We start from the raw sequence: 22,719 nt of genomic DNA, 5'->3' as shown, positions 1-22,719 counted from the left end.
AAGGCGAAAGCTCCAATAAACGGCATATTAAAAACGGTTCGTGTTAAATCAAAATCAAAGCATTAATTGTTTTTATTTTTGTTTTTGTTTTTCAATTTCAAATTCAAAATTTTGTAGGCAGATGAAAGTCGGTTGTAATGGTAGTTAATGAATAATGAAAAAGCTTACCATGAGAGAAATTGTTATTATTTTCAATTTCAACCTCAATTCCCGAACAAACTGACTCACCTGTAACGAGAAGAAATGAAAAAAATATATATAATTATTTATTGTAAATTTTTAAAAATTAAATGTTAAGCAATAAATTTATATTTTTATAATTTTTAAGAGTATAAAAAGAATGAAAGTCAACAGTAAACTTATTTTGACAAAACTTGAGTGCAAATGCCGCTGATGGTATGCGGCAGTCGCTGTCTTTACTATTGACATGAAGTTGGTTTTCAAAAAATTTGATACACATATTTCACACAGGTGAATTTGATGATTTAAAGATTTATGAAAATCACGAAAATAGTTTTATACTTGTAGGAACTTCTATTGAAATAACTAACAAAGATATTGGTAGTCAAAAAAGTCTTTTCGTATTTTGTCAATAGATGTCGTTGCAGCCGTATATCTCCAGTGCTACCAATCGCATTGTGTCATACCATATAGGGTTAAAAAGATAAGATTAATTAACCTAAAAACAATAAATTCAGAGAAGTTCAAAAGAAGTTACAGCTGTTCAAAAATAAGTAAAAATAATGAAGAAATTCGCTATATTTTAAAATTTTTGTATAAAAATGAGAAGAATGCCACGCAAGCCACCAATGAAATTTGTGAAGTTTACGGAGACGATGCTGTAGCAGTTCGTGTATCACAACAGTGGTTCGCTCGCTTCCGTTCTGGAAATCTCGATTTACACTAATGGAATAATGTTTCTAGCGAAAAAATAGCAAAAAATGGTAGAACAATAAAAATATAAAAAAATAAGTTGAAGTTTGATTGGAAATGCGAAAAGACTTTTTCGACTACTCAATATAAATGTTTCTGTTTTCATTTTATATATCTCTTTACACTTTACACCTACATATGTATATAGTTTTCAAATAAAAATTACTTTGCTTCAATATTTAAAGCAAATGATATGAAATTAATAGTCTTTTAGCGTTTATGTTTCAGTACAAAAGGAGCTTAGTGTAAGAAAAGTGGAAAAGTCAAGTGTTTTAGCCTCTCACTTTCACTTTCACTTGCAAATCAAACTTGCAACGCTTTCAAAAATGTGTGTATTTGAATGTAAGCTTGTGCAACTGCAACACACACGCGTATACGTTTCCTTAGCTGAAAATCGGAGGCATTCGCAACTTCTAATGTTGTTTTCTGAAGCAAAGGAAATTTTGATAATTATTTTATATTTACAAAGGACGACCTTTTTGATGACCTCAAAATCACAATTTTCTGTAGTTTTTTAATCACACACACAATCATACGAGCAACACATACAAAGTTAACACTAGCAGACCCCTAGCCATAGTTTATCATATACTTGTAAGTAGATGTGTGTATATACATAATTAGGTCACGACTCTGCACAGCGTTCAGGTCAGCGGGTCGCAAAAGCGATAGAGCAATGAGACAGTGTGACACCGAAATTTTGAGGTTTGTCATTGGGTTCATAGGTGTCAGCAGTTACATATGTTGGAAATGCTATATACTTTCTAAGTCTCACGTAGGAAAAGTTTCAAAATTAATAAATTGGAAATAAAGTGATAAAGAAGGGTTTCAAAATAAAATAAAAATGTTTGTACCACTTTTCTTGCTTTATTATTATTGCTTTCATATTTTTCTATATACTTTTTTTACTTTTTTTTTATATATTGCCGGCGCAATAACATTTCGAAACTTTTCTTTATATTTCCCTCTCGGCCTTGCTGCCTTGCGGCATTTCCATTTTTGTTTCATTTCTTACTTGTTCACATTGCATTTCTAATTTAGTCGCCATCCCGTGCTCTTTCGGCTTCTGCATTTCGTACGTGCCTTTGCATATGTGTTTGCGTGCCCTTCAGAATTTTATATTTGTGTCTAAGTACACCTCTATATTCTCTTTTTACTTTTACTTTTTGATTTGCGTTTTCTTTTTGCTTTTGTTGTTGTTGTTGTTTACTTGCGCTACATCGTTAGTTTTTAATTAGATACAAGTTGCGAACTGAAACCATTTTCACACACAGCCCACATACACACTCGTACATTCGTGTTCAAATGCGACAGAGCCGAGCGAGGACAAAATGACATTGCACAGATACCCAAAGACCCAAATAGCAGAAGTGTCGAGTGTGCTCCAAATAAATGTAGGAGCAGGCCTAAGAATTGTAAACACGCTTACATATCTACTTATATATGCACGTAGAGGTTTATAAATATGTAAATGATTATGTAAAAAATACGAGAAAAGCCTTTTAGCAAGCGCGCAAAGAAGTGCGAATAAAAAATTGCTAACGCAGACACCAATAATAAATGTATGTACATATGAGTGTATATATAAATACATATGTACACACCTTAATAATAAACACTAAAAAAGTAGTATTGCATATGGTGCACAGTTATAGCCTGTAATTCAATTAGAGTAGAGCAATTTCTCGAAAAATGTTTGTTTAAAAACTTAAAGTTTTTGAACTAAGCAGGAAAACATAAATTTAGTTCGAGACATTTTGACTGTAAAATAAGCAGATGTTTGCCACGACTCTTGTAAGAATTTGTGGCATGCCAATTAGCATGAGCATTGCAATTTTTATTTTAATTTTTAATTTTTTAATTTTTAATTTTTCAGTAAATTATAATAATCAGAGCGACGAAATATGCACCTTGGATTTGCGATTTTGACATGCTCTGACAGTTGACATCTCAGTTGATCTTAGCTGACAGCTGACAGCTGATTTGCTTGACTATTTTTAGTCGCTTTAATCAGCAGAATGGCTTGCGAGCGATATGAAGGTGATAAATATATGAAATTTATATTCAAAAACAATATTTTTGGGTTAAAAGTAATTATTTTTCTATATACATATATAATAATTAAATACATTATTAGGTACTGAATGCAGCATGTATGCACGAATTCTGCAATGGAAAATTTTATTTCTAGCAAATATTTCGTTGAAAGCAAATTATAAGCACATAATTCACTCAATCAATCTGTGGCAATATTACTGGATGCAATTACTTATCAATTTCGCAAGATTCACAATATAAAGACTTATGCGATTCTTGCAAAATTGAGTATAAATTGAGAGTTGGAGGTCTAGTGCGTCGGTAGACAGCTACTTTACCTCTCTCTCTCTAATTAAGCAAGACAAAGGACTGACTCATAACCTCCTCACGAGTGTATTACCAAGTATTGTAAATAAGACTTTTCCACGCAACCCTGACTCAGTGTAACTCACTTTCTTTTGATAATTGTCAAACCCTGTTATAAAATTGAACAACTTCATTAAGCGCAACAAATATTATCAATTATATTAAATACAATCTGAGAACATAATTAATTTTTAAACTAATTTATTTTACCTTCAGATTATGTTAATTTGTTAATATCAGCGACATAAAAAATTGATGAAATATTTCATAATGTTTCTGTGTACAAATAAATGTAGAGAACTTGTTGTCGGTGTTGTAGGCTTATGCTTTACTTCTTTTAAATATGTTCTCATTAAAAAAAATCACAAAAGCATATATACATATATATTTATATATATAGTGATCTACGCAGGCACGTGCACGTTGACACAGTTGTTCCAAAAATACATTTTTCGTTCACGCAAAGCTAAAATCCTAAATAGAAATGTTTAAGGCACTCAACATATATTTTTTTAATATATTTTAGCGAATGTACATAAATACATACATTGAAAGAATGATTAATACATTTTACGCCGCCAGAAATGTAATTTCAAAAATTCTTCTTTGTGAAATAAATATTGAGAAGAGAATAAATTGCTTGCTCGATCTGATATTTTAAGAGTTTGTTAGAAGAGAGTTCGAAATTCTCAAAAAAAATTAACAAACATACATATGTACATATATTGATGAAATTCATTTTATTCTAATATCATTGTATGCATAAGCGAATATTTTGGAAACATTATAATAAACTTTGAAATTTGCTCAAACAAAATCTGGAGATTCATAGTTTTTCATACCTAAAATCGAACTAAATTTATCCCTTATAGAGCTAAACAAGTGTGGCACTTTCAAAAAATTCGATTTTTTTTTTGGCTTTTTCGATAGTTTATATTTTCAAAAATGTCCTGTGAAATCAGAAAGGTTATATCTTGAATAGTTTTTGAGTGGCAGCGTTCTAAAAAGCGACCGCTCGTAGGTATTTCGCAAATAGTTGAAACTTGAAACGCGTTTTTCTCGAAACGACATTTTTTGCTGACAGCATAGCTCAACGAGAAATTGACCGATCGACTTTAAATTCAAACTGAGTATTGAGTATATTGACTATACAATGACCTACGATCTATTTGATTGGTTGAATATTGTAAATTTGACATTAAAACGACACAGCACATAACTCCCTTATTATTCAATATTTTTGTAAAATGAAAATCTTAAAATATAGTTTAAAATATATCTTAATATGTCCAAAGAACTTCGAAACATTCGAACAATTACTTTCTTTTAAAAAAATTCACGAAAATCGCCTAATTTTTCTTGGGTTACACTGGTATCGCCCCTTAACATAACTAGACGATGTGGATGACAACATTTGACGAGTCCGCGTTACGAGCTTTCGAGAGAAATGTTCTGCAAAAGATTTATGGTCATTTGCACATTGGAAACGGTGAATAGCGCAGTCGATGAAATGATGAATTGTACGAAACATAGGATGGTATAGACATAGTTCAGAGACAGAATCTACGGTGTCTAGGTCATGTCGTCATAGTAAGCTCCACTCCGTTGGAAAGACCAGGTGAAAAAGGAGCTGACGGCAAACAGTAAAAAGGCGCTGTTGTAAACTCGGTTATAGCGTAAGCGGTGTCTACGCCAGTAAAGAAGAAATTGATGTGTATACAAAGTTTAAAACTTCATTAAAATGAAAAACGATTATACATATTTCTATATACCGAAATCATAACTTGTCCCGAGAAACAGTGAAAAATTAATAAACTCCTTTGCTAATGACGTGATTTTGAATACACGTAGTAAATCGATGAAACGTTGCATTATTTATGGTTTCTTGGGAAATATGTCTACAAATCCATGTGACTTGTCTAGTTCGTCACGAAATCGCCTGCACTTCAGAGTTTATAAATATTCAAAAATGTGTTTTTTCCAAATGTACTCAAAACTATATAGAAACGCACGCATGTTCGAGTACATTTGTACATTTTGACTAATCGTTATGCTGCACGCAAATGGTGCAGGTAAAAAGTTTGAATGGAAAATAGAACACCAGCAAGCGGATAATCAAAATAAATTGTGCGAAAAGAATGCGCGGCAAGGCAAATTATGAAATGGAGCAACAAGCTTGCCGCCAGAGCAAGCAAATATTTACATATTCGATAGCAAATAACAGTTTTGTAGGTAAAAAATGCAGTCTAAACTAAAAAAATTAATATTTGTTGGTATAAAGCACGAAGCGCCAAATGAAATGCTGCTGTGTAGGTGCTAAGGCTCCAATCAAATGAGATCCCAAACAAATGCTTACAGCCACGCCTGCTTCACGTGTTCTCAAATTAATAAAATATATACATATATGTATACATATTATATATATTTAATTCAATTTTGTAAGAAACATATTTATTTGCATAATTATCTGGCATGTGTTTTCTTTTGCGAGACTACTAATCCATATCCCGGCTACCGCAACCGAGAATGTCGCAATGGCGTGCTGCCAAAGACAATGAACTAAGTCGCCACGGGCATACACGCACACTACCTCATACATTTTCACATGTATTGGTTTCTATTCATCTATGCTTATGTGTGTGTCGTACGTTTATCAAGCGCCTAACGGTTTTTGTTTATTTGTTCGAAAAGCACATTTGCTCGAGTATAAATATATTTAATAGACTTTGGTTATTTGTTTGTTTCTATGCCAGCCAGTCTAAATGCATGTTGTTGCTGTGATTTATGAGCTTCAACGACATGCTGAGTTATTTGCGAAATTTAAACAAATTCTTTATTCGCAAGTTGGAATATGTACTGTTTAACACACCCAAAGCATTAGGGTTAACATACAATTTTGTGTAGAAATTTTTCAAAAAAATTTGTGTTAAGAATTGGGGAATATTGAAAACAGAATTAATTGAACGTCCATGCAAACATGAGTATAGTAAGATTTGAACTCACTGTCTTTGAGTTTCAATTCCTACAAAAGACAAATATAAGATTCTCCCACTTCTGTCCATATTAAATTCTACAAAACCTCTAGAATATTGTCCAAAATTCATCAAGTTGATCCGAGTAATAGTTTCGGAGATACAGCCTTGAGCACTTAACGAGTTTCTTTTCGAAACTGTGTTTTTGAAGTCGGTTGGAGAGATTTCTCGAGAACTACTCAACCGATCTTTGTGAAATTTTACACAATACTTTGAGATAAAATTCTTAAAGGCTTGGACGAACTTTCGACTACAACTATTTGAAAAAAATGTCGAGATATTTTCACTGAAATTTTAATTTTTTTTTTGTAAAAATGATTGGCAAAAATCCAACTTTCAGTTTTTTTCCTTCGTCCAAGTTCTAAGTTTAGGTTTTAACTGAGCTTTGTATTTTTTCTCTTTAGATGATCCTGTAAGAAGTTATCCTGCAAACGCGAGCACATCTTTTTTCAAAGTGTTCACCGAAAATGGCTTCGCAATGGCCGAGTTTAAGATATGTTTTTCCAAAAATTTCAGAATTTCATTTTTTACGTGAGAAAAATTTGTTCAAAAAAGGCTGTTTTTTACACGAGAACACCCATGTAACAGCTTAATTGAAAGGTAAAGATATTGGCGAATTAATGAACTTTAATAGTTTTCATAAAAAAATAGCAAAAAATCTCTCAAAATAATTTTTAAGATAAATTTCGCATATAAATATATAATAATAGGCAAACCCAAGTGAGCTATTGTTGCTCATGCCTGCAAACAATAAATTAAAAAATAATTGAAATACCACTTAAATTTTTTTTTTTTTGAAAAATTATGCTGAAATCTACAGAAAACTAATTTTCGAATTTCTAATTAAATATGAAAATTTAAAAATCAGTTTTAAAACCCTTTTTTATTAAAAATAAAGTTCATATATATTACTCCAATTTTATAATTATTATAATATATATTATAAATAATTATTTTCTAAATATTTAATTCTGATTAAAGGATCGATTTTAAATATTAAAATATTTATTCCCCCTTTTTCAAGTAGAATATTCGCTACGCTACTAACAGTTTATATTTATTTGATTTACTCTTAATTTATTTAAACATTCATTTCTCATTGCCTAGATATTCCCTTTTTGGCGAACTCAAGTAATTTCTAAATGCAAACAATCTTATTGAAAGATGTGCCTTAGCGAATGTTAGCAGTGAGAATACAACCATTAAAGCCAACAAATATTTAGACAACTTTTCAGGTTTATTGCTGTTTCACTTGTTCATGTCTACCAGCGCTATAAATAATTCATTAGGAAATACAAATAATATTATTATTTAAGTGGGGTTATGAATATCTTTGAACACACTTCCATTTTCATTTGACCTGACGCAACATTATTTCCTTTTTTGTCAAAAGTTTAGCGCCCAAATTTACCAGTCACCACTTTCTCAAATAATTGAGCAAGCACCCACGTTGTATAACCAAATAAATAAGTTTACCGGCGGCACTCGACCTAAATTGTTTATGTTGTAATACATGGCGAATACGCAACCTTGAAAAGGTTGGCATATACAGGCACATATGGTAAATGCGTTAAATGAAAAAGACTTCGAAGGAAGTAATATTACTAAATTTTTGTACGAAATAAATAAAGAGAATATTTAAGTGGAGGGAAATAGTTTCAGAAATTATGTTAGCTTTCATAAGAAACATTAAACAAACACTTGGAAGAAATTAGCATACAATATTCTTGTTATAAGCGCTTAATTAATGTTTAATAATGTAATTTATACATTTGTATAAATATAAGTACGTTTTTAAAAACCTTGTTGAAGGCTGCATGTGTAATTTGTGTGCTATGTTGGTGGAATTTTCAATTTTCGAAGTCGAAAAGCATTATCAATATGAAAAACCAGGCCAGAGCAGGCTTATTCGCCATAAATTAAGTATAACCAGTTATACTAATGTGTAGAAAATCTGTCACTAAAGGTATATCTAACAGCTTGGAAATAGAAAATGAGATATCACACCATATTCGACCGGAATCATATATCAATTAATATATGGCAAATAATAAACATGCGCTCTAAAGTGTCCAAATGTTAAATTCATTGCACGGGTACATATATGTATATATGTATGTATATACATGTTATATATATATATGTCAACATTTATGACCACATATCACGTGGTGTTGTAAGCATTTCAAAAATATCTTGAATGTTATCTCCACCTGCTCATAAATTCTTGTAACCAAACACACACGCACACAAACTCAACATAGCAACAAACATTGCGCGCGCCAAACAGAAGGCGAATACATATTGACAACTTAAGATATGCCAAGGCGACGAAGGTGCTTTGGGGAAAATCTGAACAGCTTAACAAGCCTTCCAGTGAGACTGCTGTTATGCAACGACACAGAGTGTATATAAACACACGTAATTATATAGATATATATTTTTATTATATACGCAAGTATATATACTAATATTTATGTGTGTGCTCCCGTGTGCCCATGTGTCTACAAAAGTCTGCGGTTTATTTGCGTTTGGCTGCAAGGAGTTTAAGCAAAGCACACCTACACAACACATACATACACACATGAGCACATATATATGTACATCAATGTATATGTGATGCTATGGAAATTTCAAAATGTTGGTTAATTTCATTAGATAATTTAAAACTAGAATTATTCTTCGTGTTTTTCTTGACATTTAATTTCCTTAACAAAATTATAATTTCTCCACGTCTTTCCTTGAAAGTAATATACTAATAAATTAGAGTAAAAATGCATTTTCGCGCTTCCCACTTTTTAAACTAAAAGAAACAAAAATCGAAACCCTGTTTATTTGCTAAGCCTAAACAATGGAGCGAAAGTTAATCAGCGCGTTGATGAGATGAGGCCAGAGCAAATGTTGCGAAACACACGAGCAACACGACCAATGCGATGATGTTGCGGCAACAGGCACTGATGGTGCTGCTGCTGCTGGCGGTGTATGTAATGCTTTGATGCTTTGGTGGTGCTTGAAATGTTTCATTTTACTGATTTTCTGATTGTTATTCTTTTTTTTTTTTTGGTTTTTGTGTGTTTAAGCAAAAGAGCATTTGGAAACGGAACTCACCATAACACCAACAGGAAGCTGAGCTTGGCGGCTTGAACGGCGATGTGCTGTTGCCGTGTTGATGATGATGATGCTGGTGTTGCGCCAAGGCGTGGTTGTGCTGCTGCTGCTGCTGTTGTTGTTGGAGCTGATGGTGTGTGCCACCGTTGGGGCTGTGACCGCCGGTGGGCGTGATTGTGCCCATGGCGGTGGCGTTCGAGAGGCGTTCGCCATTTGGACTGTTGTTGTTGTTTGTTTGGTTATTGTTGCTGTTGAGGCCACCGTTGGCCGCTTCGCGCTCGCGTAGCTGCTGCTGCAGTTGCTGCTGCTGTTGTTGTTGTTGTTGTTGTAAATCCATCTGGTGATTATTGTGATGCAGATTAAAATGGTGTTGTGAATTGAAATTATTTAGGATGGTTGGCGGCGACGATGACGGCGGCGACGTGGTTGTTGTGCTGGTGGCGCTAACGGCACCAGCACCGACACTGCTGGCCGCCGCAGCCACTTGTGTGAGTATCGATTTGGTTGGTGATGTGATTGGCGATGATGTCAACGATATGGAATGCTTATTGCCTAAATGCTGTTGCACCGCTGCCGCTGCTGCTGCGGCGACATGTTGTTGCTGTTGCTGTTGTTGGTGATGTTGTTGATTATAGTTTGTATGTAAATTATTGGTGGTGATTGTGATGTTGCTGTGGCTGCTGCTGTTGCTGCTGCCGCCACTGCCAAAGTTGGTCGGCGACGTGGACGGTGACTTGGCCATCAGCGATTGTGAGTGCAACTGTTGTTGTTGCTGCTGTTGCAGATAGTTCAACTGTTGCTGCTGCTGTTGCTGGCGCTGTTGTTGGGCATACAAGTCCATGTGATTCAAGAACTGCTGCGCGGCACTCGCGCCGCCAATCAAGTCGAAGGCGTTGCTCATGAGGCTCTCTGCCGAGCCGTTCGCCTGCACTTGCAACTGTTGCTGTAGCGTTGCAGGTGAGTTGGGTTGGGTCATGTTGTGCGCGTGCTGTGGCAACAACAAGTGTGCCGTTTTGCTTTCTCTATGCGTATGCGAATGTGTGCGTTTAATAGGTACTAATGCCGTGGCTTCTCTGAGCTTTCAGTCTTTCAATTAAATATATGTAAAGTTTTTTTCTTTAATGGGCGTAGTGTTGCTGCTAATGGCCGGAATTATGTTGATAGCTTTATATTCTTTTTATATATTTTAGGTTTCTTGTGCTTCTCTGCCACGTGGGTCACTTGTGACGGTTTCTCCACTGCAATACTTCAAATTATTTGCTTTCGGTTTAATCACTTTTTCTCTTATTTCCTTTTTAATAGGAGTTAGTGTTCTTTACAGCGTTTTTGTGTCTTAGACGCTTGCGCTGTTGCCAATTTTCACTTAATTTTTACCGCAATGGTTTTTGTCTTAGCTAGACTCTTATGCGCTGTTGTCGTATTTCACTACTTGTTGTTAGTTAGTTGTGTAACAATATACGTAGTTGTTGTTGTTGGTTGTTGCACTAACAATTACGCTTTAGACGGGTATGCGTGAACCTATTTTGGTTGTTTTATACTTTTCTCTTAAACTTTTTTGTTTTGTTTTGTTAAATCGTCAATCGATCGAGTACGCAAGCGAGAGAGAAAGAGAGGGAAAAGAAATAGAAAAACAAAAATAAAAAATTACTTTATTGTTGATTTTTCATTGCTTATTTGAGTTTTGCGATTTCGTTACACGCACAATGAATTTGACTGTCTGACTGACTGTTGTACATAGATACATACAAAGATGTTTTTTGTTGGTGGTGGCAAACGAGATTAGTTATTTACTGTTGTTTGCAAATGCCCATGATTATTTGATGCATAGAAAATAGTGTGTGAGAGAGAGAGCACATTGCGAGAGTGGCGATGATTTATTGATGATCAAAGTGACGATTAGGTACATTTAATGAGTTTGATGCTTTCTAGAAATAAATTCTGTTCGTGCTAGACATTCCACTTCGAAAGCGAGTTGTTACTATTAGTCTTATTTTTTTCGTAAAACCTATAACTTATGTAAGGCCTTCGAGTTGGTTAATGCTCTTCCTTTCCTTTGATGATTTTATGTTGGCGTGTATTTTTATCTAGTCATTTTTTTAATTATATTATTCATATATATATATATATATAGAGATATAGATATTTTTAGTTTGAGTATAAGCGACAACGACAACAACAACAACAACGATATGTAAATATTTTAATTTTTATGTTTTCTTTTTATTTTGATTTTTTTCTTTACACAGCAGCAGCGAAATGGATCTCCATCGATTTGGTGCGAGGCGATTTTTATGTGCGAATATGTATGTAACTAGTTGGTGAGTAGTTACGTCAAAATTAACCCGATGTTAATGGCGTAAGTGTTCAATAAGTTCGATATTTGCGAGTAGTTAGAAGAGTAGTGTATGATGAGCATATGTACAGTTACATTCAAATATATACGTATATGCTTACATATATATATAAAATAAACACTATTAAAGGTTTTTAGCTAAAGTTCATAGTAAATATTTATATAAATTTAAACATTTATAAATCCGTCCTAAATTCATATAAACACCTTTTGATTAAAGAGATATTTTAAAGCACAGAATATTACATAGAACTGTAAGTACTACAGCGCTGTTTATTTAACAACTGGTTTTAGAGATATGTTAAGTCTGTTTCTGTTATGCTTCTGCGTGTATTACTTTAATGTTAAAACTGTTCGTATTCTTTTTTGAGCGCGGTGCAACAGCTTTTATTTATATTTAATTATTTCTTAATGACTCCCGTTACTTATTATGCGAAGTTATGTGCGATTTATGAGCGATAGTTTATCATGTACATGTGTATGTATTCAGGCATGTATTGGTTTGCATGACGTTTGATGGTAATGGTTATGTCATTTGACGTTACACAGAAATTTCGTTTGGCAGAAAGTTTTACTACATTTCAGCGGCTTGTTCATTACATGTGAGTAAGCATATGTTTTTATGATTTATATTTTAATTTTTAATATATTGCGATTTAAGAAGTCGTAAATATGTATTATTTTTCAAATTTTCTGTTTTTTTAAACAAAGAATTATAAAAAATAAATTGTTGATTTAAAATCGATTGTTGATGAAAACTAGTGGCACACTTTATTGAAAATAAAATCAAAATAATTTTGAGCAGTTTAGAATTTTTTAAACAATACTGTTATGCTGAAAAAAAATTTACAGCGCAAAAGAAGTTGTTAAAGAGATTGTTTTGAGGTTATGTGCTCTCATAAAGTCATTAAAATATTACATATTACTATTTCTTTGGGATTATTTGTAAAAATTAAAAGGCAAAATTTAGAAAATAGCGTTTTAATTAAGAGAACATTGCCTAGGATTGGCATTATTTTTGCTTAGTTACTAAAAATTTTTTGAATGTGCCACCAAATAAAAAATTTGAGAAGTTAAAGTGATTTCTAGGTTTTTCAAAATGTATATATTTGACAAATTATTAAGGCCTAAATTTATTTTACACAATTTTATTTTCAACACAGAAAAAAGTTAGCAAAAGTTTTACAATGTTGGCAGAATAATGTTTTAAAATAGCAAAAAAAATTATTTGACTATAATTTCAATTTAAAAAAATAAAAAAATTAATTTAATTGAAATTTAAAAAAAAAAATTAATTAATCTTATTAATCATAATGTAACTATTAAAATGTAATTATTTAATTTTTTGAGCTAAAGATAAAGTAATTTAAAGTATTTTTTAATTAATTTAATTTTTTTTAATTTAATTTTTCAAATTTGAATTGAAAATAATATATTTTAGAAAATTGTTTTTTCAAAGAGTGAATTTAATTCAAACAAGAACCGCATGAATGTGTAGTAAAAGTTCCATTTTGGGGCACAAAACATCCATTTACCGTTAAAAAGAACACTTTTGTCCACTTCTCGTTGTCTGCAGCTTATGCTCTCTGGCTTTATTGGCTCAGCGCTCAAAAATTCGCTCGGCTACACTCCAACGACGTGACCGTGTTCTTTATTTTACTCTGTTCTTTCTTGCCGTCTTTGCAGAGAACTGAGGCTGAGGCCAACTGACTGACTGACTTACTAACTGACTTAGCGCTAGTCAATGCGATGCGTTTGCTCAGACGCCGCAATTAGCGTGCGATGACAGATGCAGTGACGTAATTGTTATTGGACTGCCAACTAAATGACTCGGCTGGTCTTGGGTGCGGGTCTGTGCAAGTAGGTGTCAATTCGCACACTTGCTGTGATGTCTGTATGTATCGATATGTGACTGACGTTGAACGCAGTTGCCGATGGAGATGTTGCCGCTCTTTGTTTTTTTTTTGTTGCTGGATGCCTCGATCGCTGTATTAAATGTCAAATGTCAGTTGCGATTTGGTGAGTTCGATGAGAATGCTTAAATAGTTGTAATCGCTCTATGTTGTTGTTGTACTAAATAAATAGATGCGCGTTGTGTTGGCTTGTGCTTGCTGCGCGGGAGGTGCGGATGCAGTTGTTATACATTGAATGAAGCTGATGTTGGCGAATATTTGTAAAACACACCGTTATGCGCATAAATGTACGTATGTATGTGTGCAGGTAATTATGTTTGTACACACACGCTGAGAGTTATGGATTTATTCGCAAGTGCTTCGAGCGTTTCGTATACATAGATACACATATGTTTGAGTTTTTTTATATTTATAAATGTTTTTTACTTTCGTAAAACTGATGAGTTTATCGCGATTTCGGTTTGCTGATGAATATATTTTTTCTGAGCGATGAATTTTGAGTTTTTCGTGTTTTACACGAGTTCTGATGCACTTTCAATCACATTAAGCGTAAATTTTTGAAATTATTTATAAATATCACATTCGTTTTGTTTGCATTTGATGTGAATTCATGAGTTTGATGTGTTTGTTATTGGCATATGTCTTTTGTTCCTCGTACGGAGATTTCAATGCATTGGTATTTGTTGTTGTTTTTTACACTGGGAATGTTTTTGTATGAGCTGCTTGTTAAAATAAGACACAATTTTGCGTAAACTCTCGTGTTTATACATACATATGTACAGAAGCGCATATGAATATATAAATGTACATATGTATGTTATGATTTTAAAAAATTCCAAATATTTTGCATATTTAGTTTATACAGTTTCTAACTATTCTTTAGCTGAAAGTGCAGATTTTTGTGTTTTTGTTTGTTTAACATTTTCTTTTGCTTTTATTTTCGTCATATGCATATATTAAAATATTTTATCTGTTTCGCTTATGTATGCATTGGAATATTTGATATTTTTACGTTATTTATATATATTTTTAATTATTTATTTATTTATTTACTTATTTATTTATTCATGTATTATTTATTTATTTGTTTAATATTTTTTATTTTTTTTAAGATAATATAAGATGCAAGCGTTTAGTATTTTTAACAGTCAACATAAGCTGAATTAATAAATCAAAAATAAAAAAAAAAATATTTGAAATATTTTTTATTGAAATTAATACTTGAAAAATTAATTAAAATCAATGAATAAAACTATATACAAAATTATTATTATAAACTTTTAAATGTTTTAATATGTGCATTTAATTATATATTTTTTTATAATTAATGTTTTTTTCATAACTAAAAAAATATTTGAACTAATTTTTATTGAAATTATACATGAAAAAAAATTAAAATTAAGGAATGAAAATAAATAAAAAATTGTTATTATAAACTTTTAAATTTTTTTTCAGTATATGCATTTAATTTTATAATTTTTATTTATTTCGTAAAAAATTAAAAACTTTTTTAATAATATTATTTTATATATTTTTATTCACTAATTTTATTGAAGTAAAATTAAAAAATATATATAATTTATTTTACATCATTTATATTATTTATGGTTATAACTATTTATTACGTTTTATCGTATCATTTCACTCGTTTTTTTTGTTTATTCAATCTTTTTAGTGATTAAAATAATTTTTTTTTTAATTTTCACACTTTTAAGTTAATATTTCTGCTTTTTCGAAATAAATCGTTCATTTTTGTTAAATATTTTCATATTTTTTTATGTAACTATTTTTATTGAATATTTTGCTATTTTTTATTTAACTAATATTTTATTTAATTTCTCCACAGTTTCACATCGCTGTTATATTTTTTTAGAAACAATTAATTCAATTTCGTGTTTTCCTTCCCCTAAAATTTTTTTCGGCATATTTTTAGGCTAGAAACAACTTTGATGTTTTCTTTTTGTATTTTATTTTTTAAAAATGTTATGTTACTTTTATTCAGAATAATATTATACACTTCTTATAGTTATCCATATTTTAAATTGCCTGATTTGCTTTTTTATCTCTTTATTTGTAAGCAAAAGACTCTGAACACCGAACCGCAACAACTGATAACTCTGGCAACTCTAAGTTTTATACACTAAACTTCTTTTTAATTCTGACAAAACAAAAGTTTATACGCTTACATATGTACATACACAAATATGCATTATTAATTTTTTTTTCCAATTTTGACATTCTAAAAACGAAATTTTTTTTTAGTTTTAGCTTGTATTTTAATTTAACTTAATTTTATTTTATTTTATTTTATTTTATTTTATTTTATTTTATTTTATTTTATTTTATTTTATTTTATTTTATTTTATTTTATTTTATTTTATTTTATTTTATTTTATTTTATTTTATTTTATTTTATTTTATTTTATTTTATTTTATTTTATTTTATTTTATTTTATTTTATTTTATTTTATTTTGTTTTAATTCATTTTATTTTACTTTTTTATTTAAAGCCTTGAAATAAAATTATTATAAATCCATTAAATTTCTTTAACAATATCAACTTTTTCACTCAAGCTACATTATTATTATAATTTTTTTATTAACTTTTTTTTACGCCAACTACACTGATTTTTTCCAAACATTGTGCTGATAAAGCGAAATTATCGAAACCAGGCGCATATTTTTTCAAATATTTAAGGCAAAATTTTTAATATTGAATTCTAAATTACGCCAGTGAGTGCCCGCCTGTTTCATATCGTGTTGGTTAATGATAACTTGCTGTATGCTTGCATATACATACATATTTTCTGTGTGATTATAGCTTTCGTTGCAATTATAATAATATTCATTTTTTCTTTTGCGATTTATTGTAGCATGAATGTCACAGCTTATAAATAGCCGCTGTCCAGTATTTAAATAATATCATATTTACAGCTTCTGCGCGTGTTTGTGTGTGTGTGTTGCAATTAAAAGAAATTATTATTATTGCTTCAATTTGTTTCCACTCAGTGCACGCTAATTATAAATCGAATGCGAAGTGAGTTAGAAAAAAGCGCACACACATATACATACACATGCATATAATTAAAACACGCGGCCCAGCGGAAAATTAACAAATATTTCACGAAAATCCAAAATATGTATATACTTTGTGCACATTTAGTTGAATGCATGAAATTTTGTACAGAATGAATTTGTATGTCTTTCGTTGGCGCATTTTGGAGTTTGAATAAAGAGAACCAAATATGAATTACACTTGTATTTGTATGTATATGTATAATTATCTTTCAATAGCGCTTAATTATACAATAATTATATGCATGTGTATATGTTTGTCTTCATTATATATTTTCAATGTTAAATAAACGAGGATTTTTGCTTTTTGAATGTCAAATTGCTTCACTTCCGCACGGAAATCATTTTAGAGGCACTTTGAAGACAATAATGATGAGAGATTTGATGATGTTTGAGTGCAGGCGCTTTATGTCTTACAGCCGTTTGAAAGTATAAACAAATTATAAAATCAGAATATTGATTTTCCACACAACACAATCAATAAAAAAACAACAATAAAGCAGCGCACCAATCACTAATACCAAACCGATGAATTTTGTAATAAAAATAATGAAATGTGCGACTTTTTTCCGCGCGCTCTTGTGACGGCGAGTAATCACTTTAAAGTCAAGGTCGCCTTACTTCAATGCCGCGCACACTCAAGCCACTGCGCTTGATCGTAACTGTATATGCGCCTTTAGTGTTGTTGTGTTGCTTATGCTCCAAATGCGCACACGAAATTGTCACTTGAGCTTCACTTCGCGCCACAACACTTCAATTGTTGACTGACAAATGCTAAGCCACGCTGCGCCACGCCGACAAGTACCGCGCTCAGCTCACAGCTTTGAAACGATTGAAATGGGCAGCGAGTCTCACTGAATCGTGTTGGTCGGCTACGCTGGCGATAATGTGAAAAGCTCAAGTTGAGTAGCACGCAAAAGCGCGCGGAGCGGCCAGTGGAGAGTAGCAGTAAAGAAGGTGACTTCACACACACACACACGCACACAATGAAACTGAACTGGCAAACGCACTCACACACTCACGCTGCCGCGCGCGCACCGCAAAGAATGTTCGATAATTAAATTGGTATTTCGTTCGGCGCTGATACTCGCCTAAGCAATTCGTGTAAATGTTCACACAAAGCGCGCACACGAACAAAATGTCAAATACGCCACATATGTTATGTACATGTGTACATAACAAGAAAAAGGCGCCAACGCAAACGCTGCGCTACGCACTCGCACTTGTTTTCCCAAGCGCAGCGCTAAGCGCGCTCCGCCAGCTGCGCGTCGGTATTACCTCATCAGCCAGCAGCGCGCAGACAGCACCCAGCGACTTGAGCCGCGCACCAATAATCTACCTGTTGGCGCGCAGCTGCCGTTCAACGGCAACAAAGTGGCGAAAAAAAAAAACAAAACCGAAATGGAAATAAAATTGAAATAAAATCAAAACGGAGTGAGTGAAATATTTGGTAATAAAGGCACAGAATATGCAAAACATCCAACCAGTTAGTCGGGCAACAACAATAAGAACAACAACACATATTGCGTTACAGGCAGCCGATCAAGCGAGTCACGATCAACGCAAAGCCATTCAGCCGCGCTTGTCAGGCTGTCAGCCAGTTAGTCAGCCAGTCAATTAGTGTGCCAACGCGCCAGTCCGCTATATTTGCGCGCCAGCAATTCTATTTTTTGCTGGTTCTCTGCTTTGCGTTTTACGTTTTTAATTTATCTAACCACAGTGCCGCACGTAAACTTATTTGACAAGTACGAGCACACAGTCAGACACAATAGTGTTGAATAATAAATAAAGTGGGGGAAAAAAGTAAAAACAATGTAGAGATATAACAACACAACAGTTAATTGAAATACCAAAATGGCAAAAAACGTAGCGTGAAGATATATATATATGCGCATATATACGCCGCAGCGAATATGTATTGAGAATATTTATAAAATAATTGAAGTCCTCACGAAACATTGAAATGGAAATAAAGTTGGCACGTATGTACAGTGGGTCAAAGGTCGCTAAAATGGCTTCTTGTATAATTTTTGTTCAAATCACGAGTCTTCAAAAAAATGTTAAATTCCGGAGCTATAAGGAAGTTTAGTAGAGGAACACCAAAGTTGGTAGAGAGCGAGTAGAAAGCATTTCGCTTTTTAATATTGGGTTTTCCACACTATAGAATGTTCAGTGTGTAGATTTTCCAAGTAGTGAAAGTTGAAGTTCATTTAAGCGATTATTTTTATTTTAAAAATGTTTTTTGTGGCTTAAAATTGTGTTCTATTGAAATTATTGTAAGTCATTTTTCTAATTTTTTGCTGCGAGCCAAAATGTAGGCAACATTTTTCAAACTGTTATTACTCTAGCTTGTAATATCACAGCAACGAATGTTTTCGTACAAAATTTCTATAAGCTTTTCAGGCGTTAAAATTGTTCCGACATATCTACGACAGATTTTCTATTGAGAGGGCCACAATTTCAGTTTTTCTCCAAAAAAATTGAACAAAATTTTTAGCTGCGAGCCAAAATGTAGGCAACATTTTTCAAACGGTTATTGCCATACAAAATTCCTTTGAGCTTTTCAGCCATTAAAGTTTTTTCAACATATCTATGACTGATTTTCTTCCAAGAGGGCCAAAATTTTAGTAATGATTGGTTTAACGCAAAAAACAGACACCTTCTCTGTAATCTCTCTTCAGTCAAGAAAAACTTCAATATATGTTGTCTCTGTAATCTCTTTTTAGTCAAGAAAAACAACATATCTAGAAGTTTTTCTTGACTAAAGAGAGATTACAGAGATGGTGTCTGTTTTTTGCTAATTTTCTATTAATAATAATTTAATAAACAAAGCAAAACTTGAAAGCAGAAGATCTACTAACGTGGGTTTATCATTTTCCCATACAAAATCACTTGAAAAATCATTTTCTGAAACACCTACACACAACACGCCATACACATTTCGTTGTTAATTTTAATTTTAGTTGTAATTTTTAATATTTTCCCTAACATTCACACTATTGTTTGTTTTCACTATAACTTTATTGAATAACTTTTTAACACCTCCTTTATTGTCTCTAGATGTGTTACAACAAAATATCAAAACAAGTTGATCATTAGCTGCAGCACAGACACACACTCGCTTGAAAGTTCCACTGACGCATTAAGTTGTCGCTACCTTCCAATTCCTAGATCTGCTAACTTGCGTAGCAAAAACTAATAAAAATAAAGTTATGCGCATAGAAAACTCATGGCAAACATCTGTGTCTGTGTGTTTTTCGAAGGCAGTAAAGGCAGCGACAGCGCTTTGGTCAGTGTCAAGAGCGCGTTGTGTGAGATCAGCAAATCAGCTACATGTATGCACGCATATATGTATGTAGGTATATATGTTTATCTGCTTTTATGTTTTATACTTGAAATTGATATTCAGCGATTAGGTAATTTATTAACAACAACTAGAAATATTTGTGACACTATGAAATTCATTTCAGTGGCCGCCAACAGCATCTTCGCCTTGAATACACAATAGATATGTTTAACATGAGCTCATTAATGACGACGCCATTGAATTGTGAATTTATGATTATATTTTTGTTTAAGTTAATAAAATTCAAATTTGAATGACACGCTTACAGATCTTCGGCGCATTGTGCGTGGGTGTGCAGGTGACACGAAAGCATAAATCAAAGCAGTTTACGATGCCAAAGCGGCAATTGCCACGAAACAGCACACAAAAACGAAAATGAAGGGGGAAAAATATTACTCATACGCAGTGTGCACTGGCTGAGCGTATTGCATTGCTGCAGCGAGCGCTGAGTACGTAGTCCAAAAGCATCAAATATTTTATGCGCTTGAGTGCGCGTAACTGTTAATTACAGTACTCTTTAGTTAATTATCTACTTAAAGTACAGTTAGCGCCCTTTGTTCCCGGTTTTTAGGTCGCAGCGAATTAGCGTGCAATGAAAGTGAAATAAACTGGTTTTTTACTATGCGGAAAGCTAAAATTAAACTAAATGGCGGCTAATAGAGTTATTTGTGTGTTTATTTGCACATTTAAGCGTAATATTCTAATTACTTTAGTTCATTTAACATTTGTATTAATTTTTTCTTGTTATGAAATTTATTTTTTTTTTCACTTGCTTAGCGCTTTTGTACTTATGTGGATATGTAAACTGTTAACCGTTTATTATTACTTTTAATTTTTATGTATATGGCGCTTTAATAGCCAAAATGTCGGCCAGTTTTGTTATTACAAAAATTTAGGCCCAAAACAACAACACAACATAACGTAACATAAACAAAGTGGTCAGTCTAAATACTTCTATATATAATATATGTATATGCTTGTGTACATAAGCAATATCACACACATGTCCGTATGTATAAGCACAACGGTAGTGTAATTACAAGCTGAACGCAAATGAAACCTTGATAATTGCCTTGGTACACAATTAGGCAGCAACAAAAGAAACAAGTGAACTCAGCCCGCAGTCTGCGGCGTAGCAGTCGAAAAAAACTGAAAATTTAAACAATTAGAAAACACATACATACATGTGCATATGTACTTAATCGGAAACGTTGCGCTGCGAGCGTGTTGTAGAGAAGCGCTGCCAAGTAAATTAGCTGGTTATTTGATACGGTTGTAAAAATGTGCACTACGCTGTGCACTGTGGTGCGGAACGAAATAACAAAAAAAAAGAGTTGAAAAACCAAAAAATAAAACAACAAGAAAAAACGTGAATTTCAGTTGCACCAAAGCTATAAAAGACAAAAAAATAATAATTTTAGTACAAGAACTTTATACCGATCGTTCAATTTGCATGTATAGTGTGGTCCGATCTTGACATTTTGTTCGGCGCGGCTTGCAATGAAGATATCTTGTCAAAGTTTTCCATAAAAGGACTTGAGTTTGATTGATCAGTTTGTATAGCAGCAATGTCATATTGTGGTCCAATATCGATAGTTCCGACATATGAACACCTTTTTGGACAGAAAAACGCGTATGAAAATTGTCAGGTCGATATCTCAAAACCCAAAGGGACTAGATCGCTTACGCATACATACAGATAGAAGAACATGGGTAAATCCGTATGCTTGTCATGCTGATTACATATTTATGTATATAATTTATGGGTCACTGAGGTGTTTTTCTACGTGTTATAAATTTTGTGGCACCCTGTTAAGGGTATAAAACAATAAATAAAAAAAATTTTAATACACTCATAGCTTTAAAAGCCTGTGAATAGTCAGTAAAACTACATACCCAAAAATTATTTATTTTTTTTTGGAATTTTCGATTTTAATTTGCATTTTGGGGAATCAAAAAAGTATGCAATAAACGAAAAAATTTCGAATATTAATTATTTTAAGGAGGGAAAAATTTAAGAATTAAAAAAAGGAATAATCAAATAATCTAAAACTAGTAAACCGCGCTTATAAAAAAATATTTTTTTTTTTCAAAACTATTTGCAATTTACAAGTACTTGTCGCTTACAGTAAATCAGCGTACAACTGACACATAATTGCGTGATACAATCGGCTCCTCTTCATAGTGCGCTGATTTATGGCAATTCATAAATTTTTATGGCTGCGTGCATGTCAGTGTGTGTGCGTCTGTAAAAATTTATAATTGGGTGCAACTCTGCGCTTTTGCGCCTTTCATCTTGTGATTATGCAATCAACTAATCTAGCAACTAATCATGATGAACACAAGCTCATTGCAAAAACAAAAACACGCACGCATGAACACATTCACAACACACACGGCACTAAAGCGAGACGCGTTCACATAAACGGCTATAAATAGCCGACAACAACAAAGTGAGGCGGCGTAAAAGTTAATTTTTTGCATAAATAAATAAATACATTTGAAGAACAAAAAGGAAAGACAAATATTATCAATAAATTCAAGCAAAGGCGAAGA

The 22,719-nt window shown here is 32.5% G+C and overlaps 1 protein-coding gene across 21 annotated transcripts in view; it reads right to left on the bottom strand.

The window, feature by feature from the left end:
* Positions 1-22,719, bottom strand: part of LOC126764684 (RNA-binding protein Pasilla) — a 117,106-nt gene that overhangs the window by 24,281 nt on the left and 70,106 nt on the right. For 8 of the 21 annotated variants that reach the window (XR_007668091.1, XR_007668093.1, XM_050482360.1 and 5 more), the window contains 2 exons: positions 13,365-14,461; positions 9,477-11,026 (listed from right to left, as the gene is read on the bottom strand). The exons of 1 other annotated variant lie outside the window; for it this stretch is intronic. Coding sequence is in view for 18 of the 20 variants with exons in the window: in XM_050482360.1 (XP_050338317.1) it covers positions 9,477-10,452 (976 nt within the window). In the remaining 2 variants the exon portion in view is untranslated. Of the gene's footprint in view, positions 1-168; positions 229-9,476; positions 11,027-13,364; positions 14,465-17,438; positions 17,666-22,719 lie in introns of those variants that run through there. 12 more of the 21 variants (XM_050482389.1, XM_050482388.1, XM_050482390.1 and 9 more) reach the window with 8 other exon arrangements.

This window comes from Bactrocera neohumeralis, chromosome 2, assembly GCF_024586455.1.
Source record: "Bactrocera neohumeralis isolate Rockhampton chromosome 2, APGP_CSIRO_Bneo_wtdbg2-racon-allhic-juicebox.fasta_v2, whole genome shotgun sequence".
In the NCBI taxonomy this organism is placed as follows: domain Eukaryota; kingdom Metazoa; phylum Arthropoda; class Insecta; order Diptera; family Tephritidae; genus Bactrocera; species Bactrocera neohumeralis.
Note: the sequence above shows the minus strand (reverse complement) of the source record. Positions and strands in the feature narration are given on the sequence as shown.